This window comes from Amblyomma mixtum, chromosome 10 (assembly GCF_055824585.1).
Source record: "Amblyomma mixtum isolate Tamu chromosome 10, ASM5582458v1, whole genome shotgun sequence".
NCBI classification, from domain to species: Eukaryota; Metazoa; Arthropoda; class Arachnida; order Ixodida; family Ixodidae; genus Amblyomma; species Amblyomma mixtum.
Window position 1 is genome coordinate 176494696 of NC_143021.1, and position 19211 is coordinate 176513906.

General features: G+C 46.7%; 3 protein-coding genes across 4 annotated transcripts in view; 2 read left to right on the forward strand and 1 right to left on the reverse strand.

Moving 5' to 3' along the window:
• LOC149327830 (proton myo-inositol cotransporter-like) overlaps window positions 1-8181 on the forward strand; it is a 31859-nt gene extending 23678 nt beyond the window's left edge. The window contains exon 9 of the mRNA XM_089564095.1: window positions 507-8181. Within this exon, the coding sequence (XP_089420221.1) occupies window positions 507-739 (233 nt within the window). The 3' untranslated portion in view covers window positions 740-8181. The remainder of the gene's footprint in view (window positions 1-506) is intronic.
• On the reverse strand, window positions 7928-18489 carry LOC149327831 (uncharacterized). Of its 2 annotated transcripts, XM_089564093.1 has the most exons (11): window positions 17768-18489; window positions 15466-15597; window positions 15272-15401; window positions 15107-15158; window positions 14939-14995; window positions 14690-14845; window positions 13953-14040; window positions 13333-13459; window positions 10677-11713; window positions 10545-10584; window positions 7928-9480 (listed from the first exon to the last, which is right to left on the reverse strand). In XM_089564093.1, exons 2-11 carry the CDS (start codon window positions 15526-15528, stop codon window positions 8609-8611), a joined length of 2622 nt encoding a protein of 873 aa, XP_089420219.1. In that variant the 5' UTR covers window positions 15529-15597; window positions 17768-18489; the 3' UTR covers window positions 7928-8608. The 2 variants fall into 2 exon arrangements, with proteins under 2 accessions (XP_089420219.1, XP_089420218.1); XM_089564092.1 differs by having other exon boundaries at window positions 15466-18489.
• The window catches only part of Abcd1 (ATP binding cassette subfamily D), a 117477-nt gene continuing 114092 nt past the window's right edge, over window positions 15827-19211 (forward strand). Inside the window, exon 1 of the mRNA XM_089564094.1 lies at window positions 15827-17183. Within this exon, the coding sequence (XP_089420220.1) occupies window positions 16143-17183 (1041 nt within the window). The 5' untranslated portion in view covers window positions 15827-16142. The remainder of the gene's footprint in view (window positions 17184-19211) is intronic.

A 19211-nucleotide genomic window follows, 5' to 3' on the forward strand; every position in this document is an offset into this window, starting at 1 on the left:
GACGCTCGCTCTCCGTGGCTTTCGTAATCGGCGTGCACGGGAAAAATGGCGGCAGGCACGGCGAACTCGCTTATCCGATGTTTTCGCCCCATCTCGACATCGTTCAAGGGAACTTTGCACCGTGAATGTCACACTCAGCATGGAAAACGATGTCCAGAAGGCAAAATTCTGCTCGTTTTATCCGATATTCGGTCACGAACACGTCGTTATATATGTTGTTTTTTTTCTGTGGCATCAATGCATAATTTGATACTCTTAAGTCAACTTATCGTTATAACTGATATGTCATTATAGTACTATGTGGTATCGTTATATGTGGTATCGTTTTAAGTGGACTGCACTGTACACTGGATTCTCACCCACTTTTCCGTCTGTTTCGCGGATGAAAAGCAAGAAGAAGAATGAGGAGGAGGCGTCCTCCGCAGAATACGGAAACAGTTGCACTCAGCTTTTCAAGTGTTTGCGAAAATTTTTATTCACTTTTTGAATATTTTATTTTACTGCAGGCACTTTCTGGCTCTACGCCGGCCTCTCGCTACTGGGCTGGGTGTTCTTCTTCTTCTTCCTGCCGGAGACAAAGGGCAAATCCCTGGAAGAAGTGAGCGACCTCTTTGCGCACCCCTGGTGGAGCGACTCGACGACGCGCGACAATAAGAAGACGGTCCAGTACGTCCACATTCGGGGCATCAACCAGGCCTACACCACCGACGACGGAGACTCCGGAGAGGAAGACCGCTAGACTGACCATTGGTGGCTCATTGTGAGCCGACAACATTCCGGTCAGCAGCCGATGCATTGCTGGGCAGGTCTGTAGAGCACACAGTGTCGTCGCGCAGCTGTCTTCTAGCCTGCAGGCTGGCATGTCTCGGGCTACCCGTGTGTGTGTTGGTTCTGGGGACATTGACCTCTGTGCATGCGTTAGTAACTGTGCGCATACGTTGCTGACAGTATTCTGGGAGCTGGTCTTAGACTGAGGTAGAAGTTGCTGTCCGAGATTCTGTTTCTTTAGGAGACATATTGTACATATGGAGGAGACTATTGACTCAACTCTTATGGATCTTGCCTCTTTAGCATAGCCGAATGTGCAAGACCCATTGCAGTTGTTTCCCCGTTTGGTTTTGAAAGGCGGTCTTTTTTAGTCAAGGAATTCATGACTGAACAAGCAAGCTCGCATTTGGGCCATGGGGGTCGGTGTAACCATGTGCACCGTGATTTTGTCGGTGACATCACTACTTCTTTTATTTTCAATGTTCTTGTGCCTTGCACTTATGTATTTGTACATAGGAGGTTGGAGTCGGTTTCGATGCTTTTAAAATTTTTTAGACATTTTCATTCTTTATTTCAAAACACAGTTTTTTTTTTTTTTTTGTCCCCCCCCTCCCTTCCCCCCACCGAATAATATTCGAATAATATTTTCTTGGTTTGGCTTTATGGGGTTTCACGTCCCAAAGTGACTCAGGCCATGCGAGACTCCGTGGTGGTGGAGGGCTCCGGAAATTTCGACCACCTGAGGTTCTTCAACACGCACTGACATCGCACAGTACACGGGCCTCTAGAATTTCGCCTCCATCGAAATGCGACTGCCGCGTCCGGGATCAAATCCAGGTCTTTTGGGTCAGCAGCTGAACACCATAACCACTGAGCCACTGCGGCGGCTGAATAATAATCTCTATGGGTCAATAGTCCTGATCGGTAGTCAGCTACAGCTGCGGCATGCATGTCAAGGATAGTGACCTTTTTTGGTTAAAACTAAATTTAGAAAATTTAGTCCGACATACTTTTATCTCTTTTTTTTTTTTCCTGAAATTTAAAACAGACCGACCTTTATACAACGAGACATAAACTAGCTCTATTGATGACATCCTGATTACTCGAAAACAATTTTCAAGGCTCAGCCAGTGAATTTTTTTGTCTTATACAGAAGAGCCTCGTTGTAACAAAACAGTTTATAACAAAATAATGTGTGTAACGAAGAAATGACGATTCCTGTTGGAAGCTCAGTCAACACAGGCTATAACGGAGCTGTGGGTGTAACAAATTAATTGCCAGGCCCCTTCAGCTTCATTATAACGAGGTTAAACTGTAATTGGTAATTGTAATTGGAAAGTGCATGGTTAGTCAGCATAGGCGCCTGACATTTATGCCTTTCTCGGTCCTACCACCGTCCGGTCTTGGGTGAAATCTACATTTTTGACGTCTTCAATAGGCAGTCGATCAGTCCAGGCTCACTAGTGATACCCTGAAGGTTTCTTTAGTCCCATACAGTGCCACATGCCAGTCTGCAGGCTAGGTGATGCTTTGCGATAGCTTGGGCTGTTGTTGTGTCGGACCACATAAACTCAGCGACTTGCCGGGCACGGACGCTGCTGACCTGCTGTTATTTTCTGTGTTCTGAATGAGTTGCAGTTGTCATTCCTTGGCCAAATGTGGTAATATCAGCCTGTTTGTGGGCTGATTGTGTTGCGTTCCACTTTTGCTGCTTCCAGTGGCTCTGGTCTGTGGTCCATCACATTCACGTACTATCGGCTGAAAAAGAACCTGTTTAGTTTGTGGCTGTGTTATCAGGATTCACGGACCGGAGCTGTGCAGCAAGTTTCTTTTTTCGCGGTGCGACGGCCTGGCATTTTGCCGCACTCCATTCCAAACTGCGGTTGAAAATACTGAAATCTCGGTCGTGGTGTGGGCGCAGTTGATGCGCAATCCGAGGTACGTGTTGTTGTTTTTGTCTCTTTTTTTTCATATTCAAATTTTTTTCTTTCGTGCACTTGTGGTGTGTATTCATCGCGTGAGTAGGGGAGGAAGGGAATCCAGTTTGCGCGGAGAACTGGTAACATATACACATGCTATTTCTTGTTGGTTTGTATCTTTCTTTCATGCGAACAGCTCCAAGCTGCCATTAGTATTGTCCCGTTGGAGTTTACAGCTCTTTTTTTTTATTGTTGTTGTTGTTTTTCAAGCGACCAACTTTCACAACCAGTGCTTTGCTGGCAAAGGCTGGGACCCAGGGCCGGTCGCCTCAGTACTACGGTTACTGTTTGTGCGGAAAATATTTTGGGAATAGGGCTTCTTTTTTTGTCCCGTGCGGCGGAGAAATGGAAGAAGCAGACTACAAGTGGTACTAGTCACGCTAGATCTGGGGGCGTACTGTTATGGCTTTGTGTTTTGACTGGCTGTGTCACGCTCTCTTGCTTGTTGTCGTCTGAAGAATGTTGGAGTGGCTTTTCCGGACTGTTTTTATGCTTTGTTGGGCAGCACGGCATGCTGGTATTTTTGTTTCTTTTCTTTTGAATGTCGTGCTGCCAGTTTGGATGGTTGTTTGTAAATTTGACTGCATCTAATCAGGTGGTTCACTACGAGCATGCATGCAGCATGCTCGTATTTTCCGACAGGCCAAACAGCGCTCATAATTATGTTTAGGATTTTGCGGATTTCTTCTGTGACCAGCTGATTCACAACACGGGTTTGATTTGACTCCTGTGTCTATGAATTGTAGGTGCGGATAATCATTGTCATAGTTTTTGTTTTGTGAGTGTGATTCATAAATCTTGACATTTCAGTGGTTAGGTTTGAGGTTCTTAATTAACGGAGGACCATCCAGCCTTTCAACTGCATGTGATCTTTAGTTCAGCACCAGTGTGCTGATCTTAGAACTTGCGCTTTTAATCCTGGTCTTAAGGCTGGTTACCAAACGTTTTGAAAGAACAAAATTATTTTGTGATAAATGCTGTAGCAGCGGTTGCCGATGTGCTAGGTCTTTTACAGCACCATCTGCATGCTGTTTTTTCAACGATATTTAATGCACTCACAAAAGCTTAGAACCTCATTTTGACACTTATCATAAAGTCTGACTGCACATTTATCAGCTTACGCAGTGCATCGTAGATGATTTCATTCACTGGCATTGAGAAGTAATTATGTATTGACTCATCATGAGATAAGTCTTTCTTATTGCTAGTCTTGCAAACAGGCCAACTCAGGCCAGGTGAACGCTAGTCACGCCGGGAATCGTTACCATTAGAAACCTGTTTCACTGCACAGAAATGTCCGATGTCCATTGTACCAAGCAAAGTTTGCAAGAACAAATAACTGGTTTTGCACCATTCGCAATCATACGTTGTGATAGCCATGTAGCGGGTGTCAAATGTGGGCACAAAAATCAGCACCCTGGTGAAGAGTCGTGAAGAGTTTGGAATGCTCGATTGAAAAGGAAAAAAAATATGTTCAAAAGTACTGTTAGAAAAGTCATGGAATTCAGGGTAATGGATAGAATGTAGGAGAATGAACAGAGATCAGCTAATATTGTTACACCATCAAGCACGTTTTGTAGTGACCTGTGCAGAAGTTGTGTGAGGTTTGCATAGGTGCCTGTGCGGTATCTTCACCAAGCATTAAAGTTTAGACATGTGTTGGTAGCATACACATGCTGTGTGCTCACATTGATGTCACTTTGATATCGATGCTGGAGTGAAATCGTTGCTTGACCCATAGGGGTAATGTATAAGCAAAGTGTAAGCATGAGTGACTTGGCTTAGCTTTTCACATTGCTTGGCTTGGATGCTGGCTGTTGTTTGCTTGGAGTTCCACATATGTCCAGTAGAATGGGAAATAGTGTGGATGGCCCACGTCAGCAAATGCTTGCTGGAACTTATCGGCTACACAATCATCGGTGCAGTTTGTACACCATCTGGTGACTGGTGGCAATCACAGTGCCATATTTCCATCATCTCAACTCGCTTGCAGGGAAAGTTTGTTACACCGTTCACTTCTGTTCTGAATAAGGGAATGATCACTTCCACCTTGGCACAGCCTTATGGCTGCAAAAGAAAGCTGTGCGGGTGTACAGCTGCGGTCCAGGACAAATTTTCTTGACTACAGGAACAGAACACTGCATCGGTTTTTCCCTGAAATCGCATGGCTGTGACCAGCTAGATGTGAGCAGTACAATTAATACCTTGTTTGAAAACTATTCCACTATTAGGAATTCTCCAAAACTCGTAAATTCACTTCCCGAATGTCATGCATAACAAGGGTTTTGCTTGTATTTCTCTTATCTTTTGCCTTATTTTGAATATTGGTGCACTGGGAGCCAATGTTGGCCATTGAATATTAGTGTAGTGTGAGCCAACATTAGCTCTTGAATATCGGTGCAATCTGAGCCAATATTAATATTAATGCAATGGGAGCCAGTGTTGATCATTGGACATTAACATAGTGTGAGCCAATGTTGGCCATTTAATATTAGTGCAGCAGGAGCCAATGTTGGCAATTGGAGTGATTTGATACTCCCAAAAGTGTATTGGAAATGCGCGCCACAATCAAAGGAGACAAAAAGAATACCAGGGAAAGATGCTGTACAAATGCCAAAGGCTATAACATATAAGTTCCATCTCTTCTTGATCGTACAACAAAGGTGTGACACCGCTTGCTGCTTTTGCTGTGTAAAACAGACAAAGAAGAAATCTAGAATGTTGCATGCAACGAGGACCATGAGGTTTAAACAGCTGCACGAGACAGTTCTGGGAACCATGCAACTGTTTCATGTATATGCAGGGCATACACTAGATGTCATACATCTTATTTGATTTGTTTGACGCGAGTGTAAGTGCTTTCAGAAACTTTCTGAGCCTAACTTCTCTGCATTGCTGCTTAATTTTGCTTTCATCGTGTATCGACGTGTAGCGAAAGACCAGAATTTCCTATCTTCTGATTTTTTTTTTTCGACTTTCTTTCTTGTGATACATACTCCTAAGTGGCCCAACATTTGTGTTGTTTGTTTGTTGTCTCATGCAACTGTTTTGTACCTTATCATTTTGAAAAACTGTTGGTGTGCATAATAGCTACACGTGTTCCTTTGTCCCTTGTAAATAGCTTAGATGCTGTTGCTACCAAGCTTGCTCGTAAAGCAGCTACTATTTTCCCCTAGCACGCATTCGGATGTCCTCGGGACATCGCATGCACATCCCAGTCACGAGCTATATGACCAGCAGCAATAATGAAATACCCACGCCTTTGTGGCAGCTTTCACGAGGCAGTTACAAACTTGCGCTGTTGTGCGTGCTCCTCTAGAATGTATTTTTGCTTCTGCCTGAAGTAGTAGTGACAGCTTGAGAGACAGGAAAGTATGCACTATTTACAAAGTCCCCATTCCTGAATGCAAGACAGATCACACCCCCAAGCAAAGTTCTCTTAATAACTGTTCTGTTGTTGCCTATCTTTCATAATGATAGCAGCGATGATCGCCGTGGCGTACTACGCCCTCTTAGCAGTTCTGAATGTTACTTTGCACGATCTTTTGTCCAGAGAGACTACATGAATGCACCAGCATGACTAGTAATTTATTTTTAGAGGACACTTGTGTGGTAGATAGGAATGCCTTCTGCATGGCCTAGAGTCAGTAGTAATTGCACTTTTGAAAAGAGGCTCGGTGTTATTTTTTCTTTTCCTTATTTGTGCTGAGGCCAGCACTGTTGCTTCAGCCAATACTGACCACCAAAGCTGAGCACTGCTAGGATGTGCTGGAAGTTGTCATGTGCGAGAGTTTCTGGGTATTGTTGAGCCAACTTTTGGGTAAAGTAGTGCTTCTGGATGGAAATGTTGCAGAAACTCGCGTCAGTGACTTAGGTTGTATCTTGTGCTTTGAGCTGCAGCTTTCCTACAAAGTATACAAAGTAAAAGGCCTTCTACTTTCTCATTTCTTTTTTCCTTTTCGCATTCCATTCGTCAGACAGTGCCATGTTGTTCATAAATCCGACTACAACCTCCTTTCCTTATCTAGGGAGGGTGTAAACATGACCAGCGTTCAGCCATCACAATGTTTTCTTTACACGTGCTGAGATGGTGGCTACTTTCCTGCAACCATGTGCACACGTGCATTACTCGGTAGGGTGCTCAGTCGAGACGAATTAGTTTTTTGTGAACTGTACTGGTGCTTTTGGCATTTCATGCAAAATGCTCCTCCATATTGTCAGTTTGTGATGCGAGAGTGTGATGTGCAGCATCTGAGGTGTTTATATTTTTATTTTCTTTTACCATTCTGATCGCACATCACATAGTGTACTCTTTGAAACCCGAGCCCCGTGGCAGTGATGTTTGTTCTTTCTAACTGCACACCCCATAAGCTTGTTCCAGATACAAGTGTGTGGAACAATGTTTCACATAGACCTTTAAGATAAACTGGAACGTTCCACATAGTTAATTGATTTTTGTGGCAGTGATGTTGGAATGACGTGTTGCTACTACTACCCCCAATAGTACTACACTGCGCAGAGAGAATCTATAGCACTTTGTATAACAATATGTCTAGAGGTCTTGTTGTGATGTGGTTGCAGAGTCTATTTGCCCGTTTCAAAGGCTCGTGTTTGTACACCTTCCTGTTTGCACGCAGTTTCAGGCTAAGCACAGTGCCAGGTATGTCTCACCTGTTACAAAGCTGTTGAGAGCAAGGAAATAAGGAGGGGGACGCCATGCATGGAGAGAGTTTTCTGACCGCATGTGCAAAGGCAAGCTGCACGTGTGGCATCGTTGCTGCAGCTTCTTTGAGAGAGATGGCGGCGATGCAATATGGGATATTCAAAATTCCGCAAGTGCGCTTTCTCGCATAACAATGTTGCCCCTAACAAGATGGCCGACTTCGCTATAAAGGAACTACAAGGGCTTCAGGACAGGCGCTAAAGGTGTGGATAGAATGTAAGAAACGTATTTTGGAATAATCAAACAAAAAACCAGTCTTTCTTGCTTTGTTTCAGCTGGAAACACATGTTCCGCCATCTTGTTGGGGGCAACATTGTTATGCAGGAAAGCGCACTTGCAGAATTTTGAATATCCATTGCAGCCTGCATTTGTTTGTGTCTGGAAATCAGGTCTGTCTGCTGCTTGTGTGCGCGTGTAGTAGACGCTACATAGGCGCGTCGGCGAACAAAGGCTCGGGAGAAGCTCAAAGCAGGTTTATTGCCGACCGTGAGGCGAGCTGCTTTGAAGTGATACTTTCAAGTGACAGGTTGTACACCCGCGTTTGTTTAGCACAGGGCCGACAACCGGATGCATTGACCCGAGGTGTCTGTGTCTAATGCAGCAGCAATATATTTACCGTGCACTTGTTTTTCTCTCTCGGTACATCACAGCTTTGTACACTCTTTTTGTGTATACCTGCATATTGCATGGCATTAAAGCACTGCAAATGCACTTCTCTCCGTCTCCGCTCTTTTGATCGCAGAAGCGCTTTTTCTCTAGCATTCAATTAGAGGCATTTTGGTGGGAATACCGTTGGAGAAGGCCTGAGCCCAGCCTTGAGCCTTCGCATTCTCATCTAAACAGCAATACAAAGGCTGCAATTCCTGGCCTTAGTATTGTCCTAACTACTAGGCTCTCAAGAATCAGGCTTGCTTGTCGCTTGAGAACCCATAGAACACAATTGTCATGCCTGGTATTTATGTAGATTGGTGACATGTGAATACATTTACAATGAGCTGTGACTGTGTTTTTGTGCTTAGCACATGAAACAACGAAAGCCTGTATCCCACTGTCCTTGCAGTCAGCCGTGGGGTTAGGCGTATAGAACTGAATTTTGCGGAAGTATACCGGCCAGCTGAAAACAATCTTTTGGCACCACTCATGCATCGTACGATGTGCTCACAGTGGAGACATCTGGCTGAGCCTGGCAAGCTTTGTCGATCTTAAGCTCGCTGCATCGACAGTGCTTCGGACTTGGCTTACACAAAATGGCCGCACTCTTGAACTCGTTTGCACATACCTTCTGCAGAATGTTGCTATGTTGGACACGTGCAGAGTCAGCAGTGGAAGTTAGCAAGGTACACTGTTCCCCTCTGTTCCCCTGCTGTAAGCCACTTTCAATCGCGCTGGCATGAGATGTACGAAGGCTGGGCATGTTTCCCGTGTCCGAGTTGGGGCTCACATTTTCTTGACTTAGTTTCTGCTTGCTGATTTCTTCTTTGAACAGGAGTGGTTTGAAAGTGGGTGTTTCTCTCACTTCTTCTGAAGAAACTGGTCCCACTTCTTCCTGCTTAACATGTCTCGGGTATTCAGCTGAAACAATGTGCTGGTGCAAGCTCTGGCTTGAGTTTGGCTCTCTGTGTCGTTCCACGGCAGGCCCGGTCTTTGAATTGCTGCGTTGCGAAGAATTCTTGCTGCCGGTGTTTCCCTTGCAACTCTGTCTCCTTGTGCTGGGCCTTCTCCCGGTGTGTCTGGCTATGTCCTGGCTGGCGGGTGAGCTGCTGGATGAGCCAATGGAAACGTGTAGCTCTTCGTCGAGTGTGCGATATGGCAGTGGCAGGGTGCGAGACTTGTGTCCCATGAAAGGGTCGTCATTGTCTTCGAAAACAGACATGATGGAAAAGTGGTCGGCAGGCTTGTACGCGATCTGCGCTTTGATCTCCTCCATCAGCAGCTCTTGGTGCCTGCGTTGCAGTCCTAGAACCCAGGCGCTTTTATAGAAGCTGTCCATGTTCCGCATCTCTGATACGCCTGCATGAAGAAGTTGTGACATTTTAAAATTACAAATATGTTGGTTTTCATCTGCCAATTGCTCAAGTTATTGCATGATGGAGAAAAAGCTTTCTATCCGCAAGGCAAGAAACTTATATCGTGTAAGTATTAAAGGGACACTGAGGAGAAATTGAAGTTGACTTGCATCGACAGAATACCAGCTCCTGATTACAAAAATGCCATTCATACTGACAACATAGCTCTTGTAACGTAGAAAAGAGCAAGAACCAAAATACAGGTATCACCGCCACAGGCCAAACTCGCAAGTACAAGCTTCATGACGTCATAGGACAAAACAGTGTTGCTAGAACCAATAGTTCTAGCAACACTAGGACACGAGAAGCCACGAATCACTGAGGCGCAGCAAATGCATGCCCAAATCTCCTTGACGTCGCCAGATGGCGCCACGTACCCGACAGCTACGCGCGCTCCTGCAGCGCCGGGACCAATCAGCGCCTGCTCACAGCAGTATGCGGGCTCCCGGTATTTCGCTAACGGTAACAAGGTACACGGTTTGCTAAAGGTGTCTATTTGCGAGAACTTCGTTGACGACTTCGAGAACGGGATCCATTGTAACGCTGGCAAAACACCGGTGCAAACGTAAATGAAGCGACGGCCGCAATAGCCGATAGATGCCTTCAACGTGCGGCCGGCGGTAGCTTTCTTTTCGGCTGCTGCTGGGCTGTACTGCTGGCCGCCAGAAATCACGGAGTCTGCATCACGTCATGTTCACGTCATGTTTCACGTCACTTAGTCCTGTGTCGTCATAGGAGAATCCCAAGTTTGAATCAGGGCCGCGGGAAAAACTTTTTCAACTTCTAATCCAAATTTCTTAGAAATAAATGCATCTTTCGCTGCCGGCCAAGTGGCAACAAAGCCATGAAATGCCGAACTATCGGATTTTACTATAAAAAAAATATTAATAGAGCTCTCCTCAGTGTCCCTTTAAGCGTGCTGTAAATTGACTCTGATCTCAATGTTTCGCTTTTGTAATCTGAAGATTGGTTACAGATTTGGGCACGCTCAAGAACAGCAATGCTTACTTGGATATTCCACTGCCATGTCTGCCGGCTTTGGTCCTACCTGAAATGTGGGGTGAAATTTTAATTTGTTAAAGTTGTGCTGTTAGGTTGCCTACTTCTATTAGTACCAAGGCCAAACCGAAAAGCCCTTACCTGTGCGCCTCCAACAGGGGACTTGTCTTTATAAGAGTGCATTGGAGCTTCCGAGGCTGCTTCTTGTTTTGGGTCAGCTGGTGGCGCGTTGATTTCGGGCACAGTTTTTCTGTGTCGAAGGGCAGAAGTTGGAGTCCTGGTATTGTTCTCGGCACTGTGCTGGACGTGAACTGTTTTGCTCCTACATTTTTGCAAGTCCTTTTGATGGTCCTGAGCTGTTACTAATGCAGCATGGGGTTTTGATGGTCCTTGAACATGTTTCTTGTGCTGAAGGCTGTGTTGGGGACCTTTAACTTCTTGTACGTTAACTCCCTTGTCTCTAGGTTCTTCCGTCCTGTTCGTCACATCAATTCTGGGGCAACTTTGGCCCTGTAGTGGTGAAGAATTGCTACACAGAGTGTCGAAAGCACCTCTTTTTTCTTGATGGCCTGACGGAGAAGTTCTGCTGTCTCGCACGCTTATGTGCTGGAAGTTCACCTGTTCCTTTTCCCTGTTCTTCTCTCGGACATCCTTGTGCCCCATCTGGCCTGCCAGGGATGTGGATCTGGTCATTGGCGATTCTGGAACACATCTTGTTTGCTGAAGACCCAAGTGTGGAGTTTGATGGCCTGACTGAGAAGTTCTGGTATCTTGTACGCTTGTGTGCTCGAAGTTCACCTTGTTCTCTCGGATATCCTTGGGGCACAACTGGCCTGCCAGGGATGTGGATCTGGCCATTGGCGATTCTGGAACACATCTTGTGTGCTGAAGGCCTAAGTATGGAGTTCTAGTTCCTTGCACGCTGATTTGTCGGACGCTGGTTGGTCTTCTCATGGGTGCTGGTGTTTGTGGGGTGAAACATCGGCGTGCCAGTGATGAAGCGGTGTTGACCGGAGTGTTTGGTATGCCTGTGTTAAGCTGTAGGCCAGGCTGTGGAGTACTCCTGCCGCGTATCGCGATTCGCTGTAGGCTGTGTGGCAGCTCTCTTGTACTGGCCGGTGTCTGTGGACGGTGAATTGGCGCTGTCATGACTGCAGAGCTGCCGCTTTGTGGTGACCCTGTATGGGAAGAGAATAGTCAACCCTGTTGTGAACTGTCAGGCTGCAGTTGGCAACTGACTTCCGTGACGCAACTACTGTAGTTTTCGCTACGCTGAGGTTGCAGAGCAGAAAACAATTCTTGCAGCTTAGGTATGCAAGTTAGAGTTTAGACTAAGTGCAGACAGTTAGAGCACCTCCTAACTGTGGCTGGTACATCAAGCCTGCGAAATATTTTCGTCTTTCTGCAGTTTACATTTTGTTATTTTTGTGGTGCCATATGTTATATTTAATATCCAAAAACCCGTTTTTAAAAGTGCCTTGCCATGGCAGTTTTCTTAGGTTTCTTGTGTTCTTTGGAATGATATGGTCTATTACTATGTGAGGTGAAAACGTGGAGCTAGGGTACACTTTTGGCTTAATCATTAGCTCATGCATACTGACAACCCTTTACGATGAACAGGAACAAGCAAATGTGAACTCCTAATTGGAAACAGGCTAAAAGACTAGTTAGTATGAACTGGTATTTTCAATTCAGACCACACATGGTTAAATCCCAATTTTTACTGTGTTATGCACCTTCAAGAAAACTAGCTTGTGACAAATCTAAGGGTACAGACTGGTCTGAGAGATGTACAAGTGCTCAAAAAATGTAACGAAGCACGTGGGCAATGGAGAAACTGCATTGCGGTGCACTGCAGCTGCAGACATGCATGCATACAGTGAGAGCGCATGTGGCACATTCGGGTGACCGGTGCTATACTTTTGTTGTTCATCATATCGGTGTCTTGGGTGGAGTAACGCAGTTTTTCCATGCAAGCTTACTCAATTTTACTTTTTGACAGCTGAGCTATAGGGTTACAAGTAGGTGGAAAAAAATTTATTTCAACACAGTAGTGCAATCCAGTCTCCTGAAATGAGTCAAGGTATGAGGAGACGTGCATTCCACTGCTAACAATACCACTGCTAGCCACTGCTAACAATACCACATGACTGGGTCACAAGGCAAAGATACGATAAACCTTTTTTCGAGAACATGCGTCCTGCAAAGTTTTGATCGCGATAGTACATTCTGCATGCCCACTTCTTTTAAGGCCAAAGCCTTTAATGCCTCATCATTGTCGACAGAAGGTTGTCAGCAGAGGTGTCACGCTTGTTCTAGCCAGACCAGAAAAAATTCTCTGCGCACGATGGGATTCGAACCACCATCCTTCTGTTCCACAGCTGAGCGTGCTAATGGCTACACTACTTCCTGCCAATGCACATGTAGTTCTCCTCGTCTAGGACGCTGGAGAGTGATTGCAGAAAGGCGTCGAATCAGACGGATGCCTCCCAGACGCCCTCCAGTGTCTCCAGCATTTAAGATTCACAAACAATTGTGTACTTACTAATTAACATCTTAGCCACATATCAGTGACACAAGCAGCAACACCGCACTTAAAGCTTCCACCTCACTGCACTTTAGGTCAACAAAGTGCCTCCCTGAATTTTTTAGCAATCATATAAGTTCCTTCTTGTACCTGACTTTGAAAGTAATTTGTTGATAGTTTTATCAAAATCAAATTACGCAGACAGAGTGTAGAACAAGGGGTCCTAAAATACAAAAACTGCAAACAGTGTTTGCGTCTTTCTGTACATACCTCTATAGGATGTTAAAGTGCATGGCGTGAAAGATGAAGAAGGGGTACCGCTGCTTTGTAGACTCCAAGATGGCCTGCCTTGTGGGTGCTGCCTTGATGCCCACCGAACTGATGGTGTCTCGGGTTGCTAAACAAACAACATTGTGAAAAAGATTAATGAAAAATAAAGAAAAAGCTATAATCATAGCATGCCTTTCTTCACTAACCCATCATGCCATCTCTTATTGAATGTCTGAGCCGCATTGCTTTTAGCGTTTATCTTTCAGTGAAACTTCTGCCGCCAGTTTGGCCAGCCGTAAAATTAAGTGGCGAAAAGTTAATCGCATGCAGTTACATCTAAGCTAAGTGGCTACCAATACTGGCTTATTAGGCCGAAGTTATTCTGTCGATACAAAAGTGGCACTGTGAATGGTTTCGTTACTGCTGGTTTGTTGCAGGTTCAGGATCTCTCGTGCTAAAAATGTCTCTTTAGCATCATGCTTAGCTTTAATTTTGGGAAAGCTTCTCTTGTGAAGCCTTCATCTCGATGTAGAGATCATTCTGCTCACTCAATTAGCCTCTAGACAGGTCACACCAGAAAAGAGAACTAGTGACTTTTGCGTGATGTGTCCCTTACGTACATCAAGTGGAGATTTAGATAATGGGCGCTCATCAGATTGAACCGTTGGCCAAGGGAACATGTGGTCTGATGTGCTTTGCTGGTTGTAGCTGAAAAGGAAAACAAAATACGGGATTATGGTGCAGAATCGGGTGAGTGCAAGCTTATTATAAACATGCTGTTAGTGTTACATATAGTTTTAAATGTGCATAAGTATTAGCTTTAAACAAACGTTTCTGCCATTCCATTTAACTGAATGTGAAAGTGCACACACAATCAGTCATGCTGCCCGGATCATTTGTAAATTTTATGTACCACTGTCAATCTGCATTCAATTTGCATTTAAGAATTGCCTCTTATGTGTATATGTTTCTCACCTTTTCCACATAGTTTTTCCTTTCGAATTAAGTAAACGAAATTTATACTATTTATGCTTTCACAATTGTTGTCAAAGTGAACTAAAAGGTTACAAGTCTGTTGGATAGTTTTCACAACTATGCCCAGTTAAATGGCATTGTCTCGGTGCTCTCCAAGATGCACCAAAATCACTTGATAATATTTAATTGCCCATGCTGAGGAAATAATTAAGGTTAACATCAATGAATGCATCAGTATATGGCTACAAACCAAAGTTGTGTAGCTATTGCGTGGGCCTGCAGCCACACACAGGAAAATGCTGGCTAATTATGACTGTTCCCGTGTCACAAGCCTTCTTCACCATAGAATCTTTTTCAAAACACTCGTCAAACTGGTTATTACCATGTTGTAGCTGGGAAATTCGATTGACACTGTTGAGGAGACATCGAATGTTCATCTTCAGAGAAGTCAACCCCTGGGATGAGTCCATCGTTGTCGTAATGTGGAAGGGTGACGGAGCCCTGGTCCTCTTCACAAGTGACTTGAAGCCACTCGGGACTGAAAGAGGTAAATTTGCATTACAGTGGTGTACTTTGCAGAGATGTTATACAGGCACTTATCTTCACAGAAAAGGTAGGACTATATGCCCACTTGTAGTAGGTTCCTTGGCTCCTGGGCTCGTCGGTAGCGGGCAGAGGATCTTCGTTTCTGTTCAACACAAACATTGATATATGCATACAAAAACAGTTGAATTCACTTCAAAGTACTACTTAGTGCAATTTAAGGTCAGAATGCTATAATAAGAAATGCAAAGCGTACCCGTTTCCTGAGTACCCCGGAGTCATCAAGGCGGGAGCTTTATCGTCCTGTTCTGAAGACGAAAAAATGCATCTGATGTGTAAGCGTTTTTTTTTTTTTTTATATGAAATACACTCATGCGCAACCTCACTAGCGGGGATGTGTAAAATTCTACAATGAACTGACCGGTCGAAGAGGATGCGATATGTTTGGCAAACATTTTCAACCTCTGCACGTCTTGTCCGCCTTCGACTTCGGGCCAGTGCATTTTGTGTGCCTCTAACGTACTCTGTAGACGGTGTTTTTTGAAGAACTCCTGCGTGGAAATCAAACTACGGTGACTTTGGAACACGGGTAAAGCAAAATTTAACAATTCTAACCTGTTGTGATCTCTGTTTTAGTTTCTTCTGTACTCGTGATCGCGCGCCACCGGTCCAGTTCATAGCGGGGTTATGCGTCGTCTGCTAAGCGCGAGAGCGCCACCGCTCACGTGGCGTAGTACTACGCGAGCGCTGTGACAGAATAGAGACAGCGGTGTAAGACTACGTTAAAGAAAAAAAATTCTTGTGATTTTCGGAGTCTTTAACAATTTTTAAAAGTTATAACTTAGCGTAGACATGAAATTGTAAAAACGTAGTTGTAAATTAACTGAAATGTTTGCAATGCTGCGTGAAGACTATTTCTTTGCTCGTAGGGAGGTTGCCTAATGATGGCTCCTCAGCGCCCCCGCCAGTGAGCAAAGCGGCTCGGCGCTTCCAAAGTTGTCGGGTTGGCTAGGTGAGGGATCTATCTTTCCGCTGCTCTGCATTCCAGTCAGTCTGCCGTGGCTGCTTCGTCTGGCGAGTGCGAGTGTGTGTGTGTGTGAGCTGGTGACCGTGAGGTGAGCAGCCGCGGCGCTACTGCGGAGAGGCTGACCGAGTGATCGCGCGCCGCTCTTCGAGGAAATGGCGTTGCCAGTCTCCGTTTCAAAGGAGGGCACGCGCTCGTAAGTGCACACAGGGAGAAGGCGCATCGTGGAGCCCGCAGCAGCGTTTTAGTACGCGTAGCCCGCGCCACTATGACCAACGCCTTGTCCAAGTTGATCGAGAAGTTCTCCGAAACCCATGGCGTACCTAGGGAGCGCATCACTCGGGGCATCGCGGCCGGCATCTTCGCCGCTTATGTCATCCGTGTGGGCTACCCGGTCGTCTCGAGCGTGGCCGAGTCGCTCAAGAAGAGGGCCCGGGCCGCGCAGGACCGCATCTCGACGACGAGCCCGGAGAAGACGCGGCTCGATGTCGGCCTGGACAGCGTGACGGACCTCGCGCTGGCCGCTGTCACGCCCGACACGGTGGGCAGCGAACCCAACGGCAGGGCGGCCGCGAGTACGCTAGCCGCGCTCCGCGCCTTCCCTGCCTTCAACAAGACGTTTCTGCTCCAGCTCTTCAAGCTGCTGCGCATCATGATCCCCGGCGTGCGGACTATCGAAGGAGCGCTGCTGCTGCTTCACACGCTGTCGCTCGTGTCGCGGACGTTCCTCTCCATCTACGTCGCGCGTCTCGAGGGCCAAGTGGTCAAGTTCATCGTGCGCAAGGACATGACCCGGTTCGCTCTGCAGCTGTCCAAGTGGCTGCTGGTTGCGATCCCGGCCACTTTCGTGAACAGCCTGATCCGCTTCCTCGAGAGCCAGCTGGCTCTGGCGTTCCGCACTCGGCTGGTGCGCTACGCGTACGGGCTGTACTTCAAGAACCAGACCTACTACCGCGTGAGCAACCTCGACGGTCGTCTCGAGAACGCCGACCACTGCCTGACCGAGGACATCACCACGTTCAGCCAGTCCGTGGCGCACCTCTACTCGCACATCACCAAGCCGCTGCTCGACGTCGTAGTGATCACGTTCACGCTGTTCCGCATGGCGCACGAGATGGGCGCGTACGGGGTGCCGGCTCCGGCCGTCGCCTTCTGCGCGGTCTGCGTGACGGCTCTCATCCTGCGCAAGATGACGCCCCGCTTCGGCAAGATGGTCGCCGAAGAGGCTCGCCGCAAAGGCTACCTGCGATTCGTGCACTCGAGGCTGATTGCAAACGCCGAGGAAATCGCCTTCTACGGCGGTCACAAGGTGAGTCTGCGCCCCCGTCGAAATACAAGGTTTGATCACACGACCTAACATTTTGTTGCAAGGTGGTGTGTTATCGAGAGAACTAGAGCGCGGAGGAAGCGACAGGTTTGCTCTTGAAACGGTATCAACCTCGCCGGAAGCGCTCGTAAAGGCCGGGCGCCCCTGAGTGCGACAGTTGGGTTTGTTTACACATCACAGCTGTCTCGTGTTGACCTTTTGCTTGCTGAAAGTGAGAATTTGTGTGTTAGTCTGGCTGAATTGTTTCAGTGAAAGCGAGACGTTCTGTCTCAACTCCGCGTCGAAACACTCCGATCGGGCTTGTGTCAGTAGAAAAAAAAAAAAGAACAATGAAAAAAAAAGCACATAACGTCAGTTGTATATTTGTAGCGGTTTTTGCAAGTTCTCTGCCTGCAAAAGTTGATCGAGTGCACCTCTGAAATCGGAGCAGCTGCGAAACTGACGCCGATCGCGCTTGTGTCAATGGAAAAAAAGAACAATGAAAAAAAAAAAAAAGCGCATAACGTCAGTTGTATATTTGTATCAGTTTTGAAAGTTATCTGCCTGCAAAAGTTGATTGAGCGCACCTGTGAAATTGGAGACTGCGATTGGGCCGTCCGCGCAAGGCAACGGGAAGTCTACTCCGTGCTGTTAGATCTCGTTTTCCACAAGTTCATGGTCTTTCGCATGTTTTGAGCGAACCGAGTGTGAACAGTTATCGTGGCTGCGCTGACTTATGCTAAAATCCCGAACGATACGCGCGTAACGCGGCATAGCGGTTTCCTATCACGCGCGGGTGCAACGTCCACTCGACTTCCTGCTTCGTATATCGCGTTGGTCATTTTTCTTCTTTATTTTTTTTCCTTACGCGCGCGTACCCGTCGCACCCGCTCTCTTTCTCTCCACCACCTTGGCATGATTCGCCGCGCAGATAGTGATCGCCGGCGGGGATGTAACTTGCACCTTCGGCATTCGAAATCATCCTTGGTCGCAGACGGCGCTTCGTATGTCGACCCACCGTCTCTTGATGCGCGCAACCTTGGTCGGTTGATTTCAACAGAGCTACGTAGTACGCTCGCGCTTCTGCTGTCGGTCGTTGACGGAGTTTGCGCTGGGCAAACGTTGAGCCAGCTGCCTTGACGCGCGGCTCTTATGGAGACAGCTGCTGCTGAACACGCTTTATTTTTCCTCGCAGAGTTCAAACAGAACTGGGGATTTTTTAGCGAGGTTGAACCGGGCTATGTTTGCCCTGCATGGCAGCTGCCTTCGCTTCGAGAGCTCAGCTACGGCTCTTTAAAGCGTGGCATTTGAGAAACTCCCCGTGAGAGAGAGAAAGAAAACTTTTATTTAAAATGAGAAAGGTTGCTCGAGCAACTTGGGTGGCACCCCTAGTCCAAGGCGCCACTGGCTTTAGCTTACTGACGGACTTGCTGAACCAACTTAAGTTGCTGATCCAGGGTTTCGCTGGTCAGGGCCACCTCCCACTGCTCATATGTCGGGTTGGATACAGTTAAGTGTTTTTGGTGGAATCCCCGGCGAGATACCGGTACTTCACTCGGCCGTCAATTTGGGGTCCTAAGAACAGTCGCGTCACCTGTGGGTAGTCAAATTAACTGCATAAAGCTTCACAAGTACTCGTAGAGTGACAATAGTCGTTAACGTCGGCCCGGAAAGGCGGCTGGTACGCGTCTGCTGTCCACACTTAAAAACCAGGCGCAGAGAGTTGGGCGTGGAGTTTGAAACTGATGTGCAATGAAAGAGCGGGTGTTTTTGATCGAAGTTTCGGACTTGCCCAGCGTGTTTGTAGACGCAGTTTGAATCGTCGCTCGTGATGATGGGTAGAGAACTCTTCGGGGAGAAACGTGCGCCGGACGTCGCGCGATCAGGAAGGGCGCACTGCGTAAATTTTCCATGGGCGATTATATCTGCGTGGAGCTACCGGGTTAAAAGAAGGGGGGGGGGGGGGGGGGGGGGAGGTAAATGGGGGAAACGGGTGACCTCTGTCCGGGCTGTTTTTGTGGGTCGCGTAAC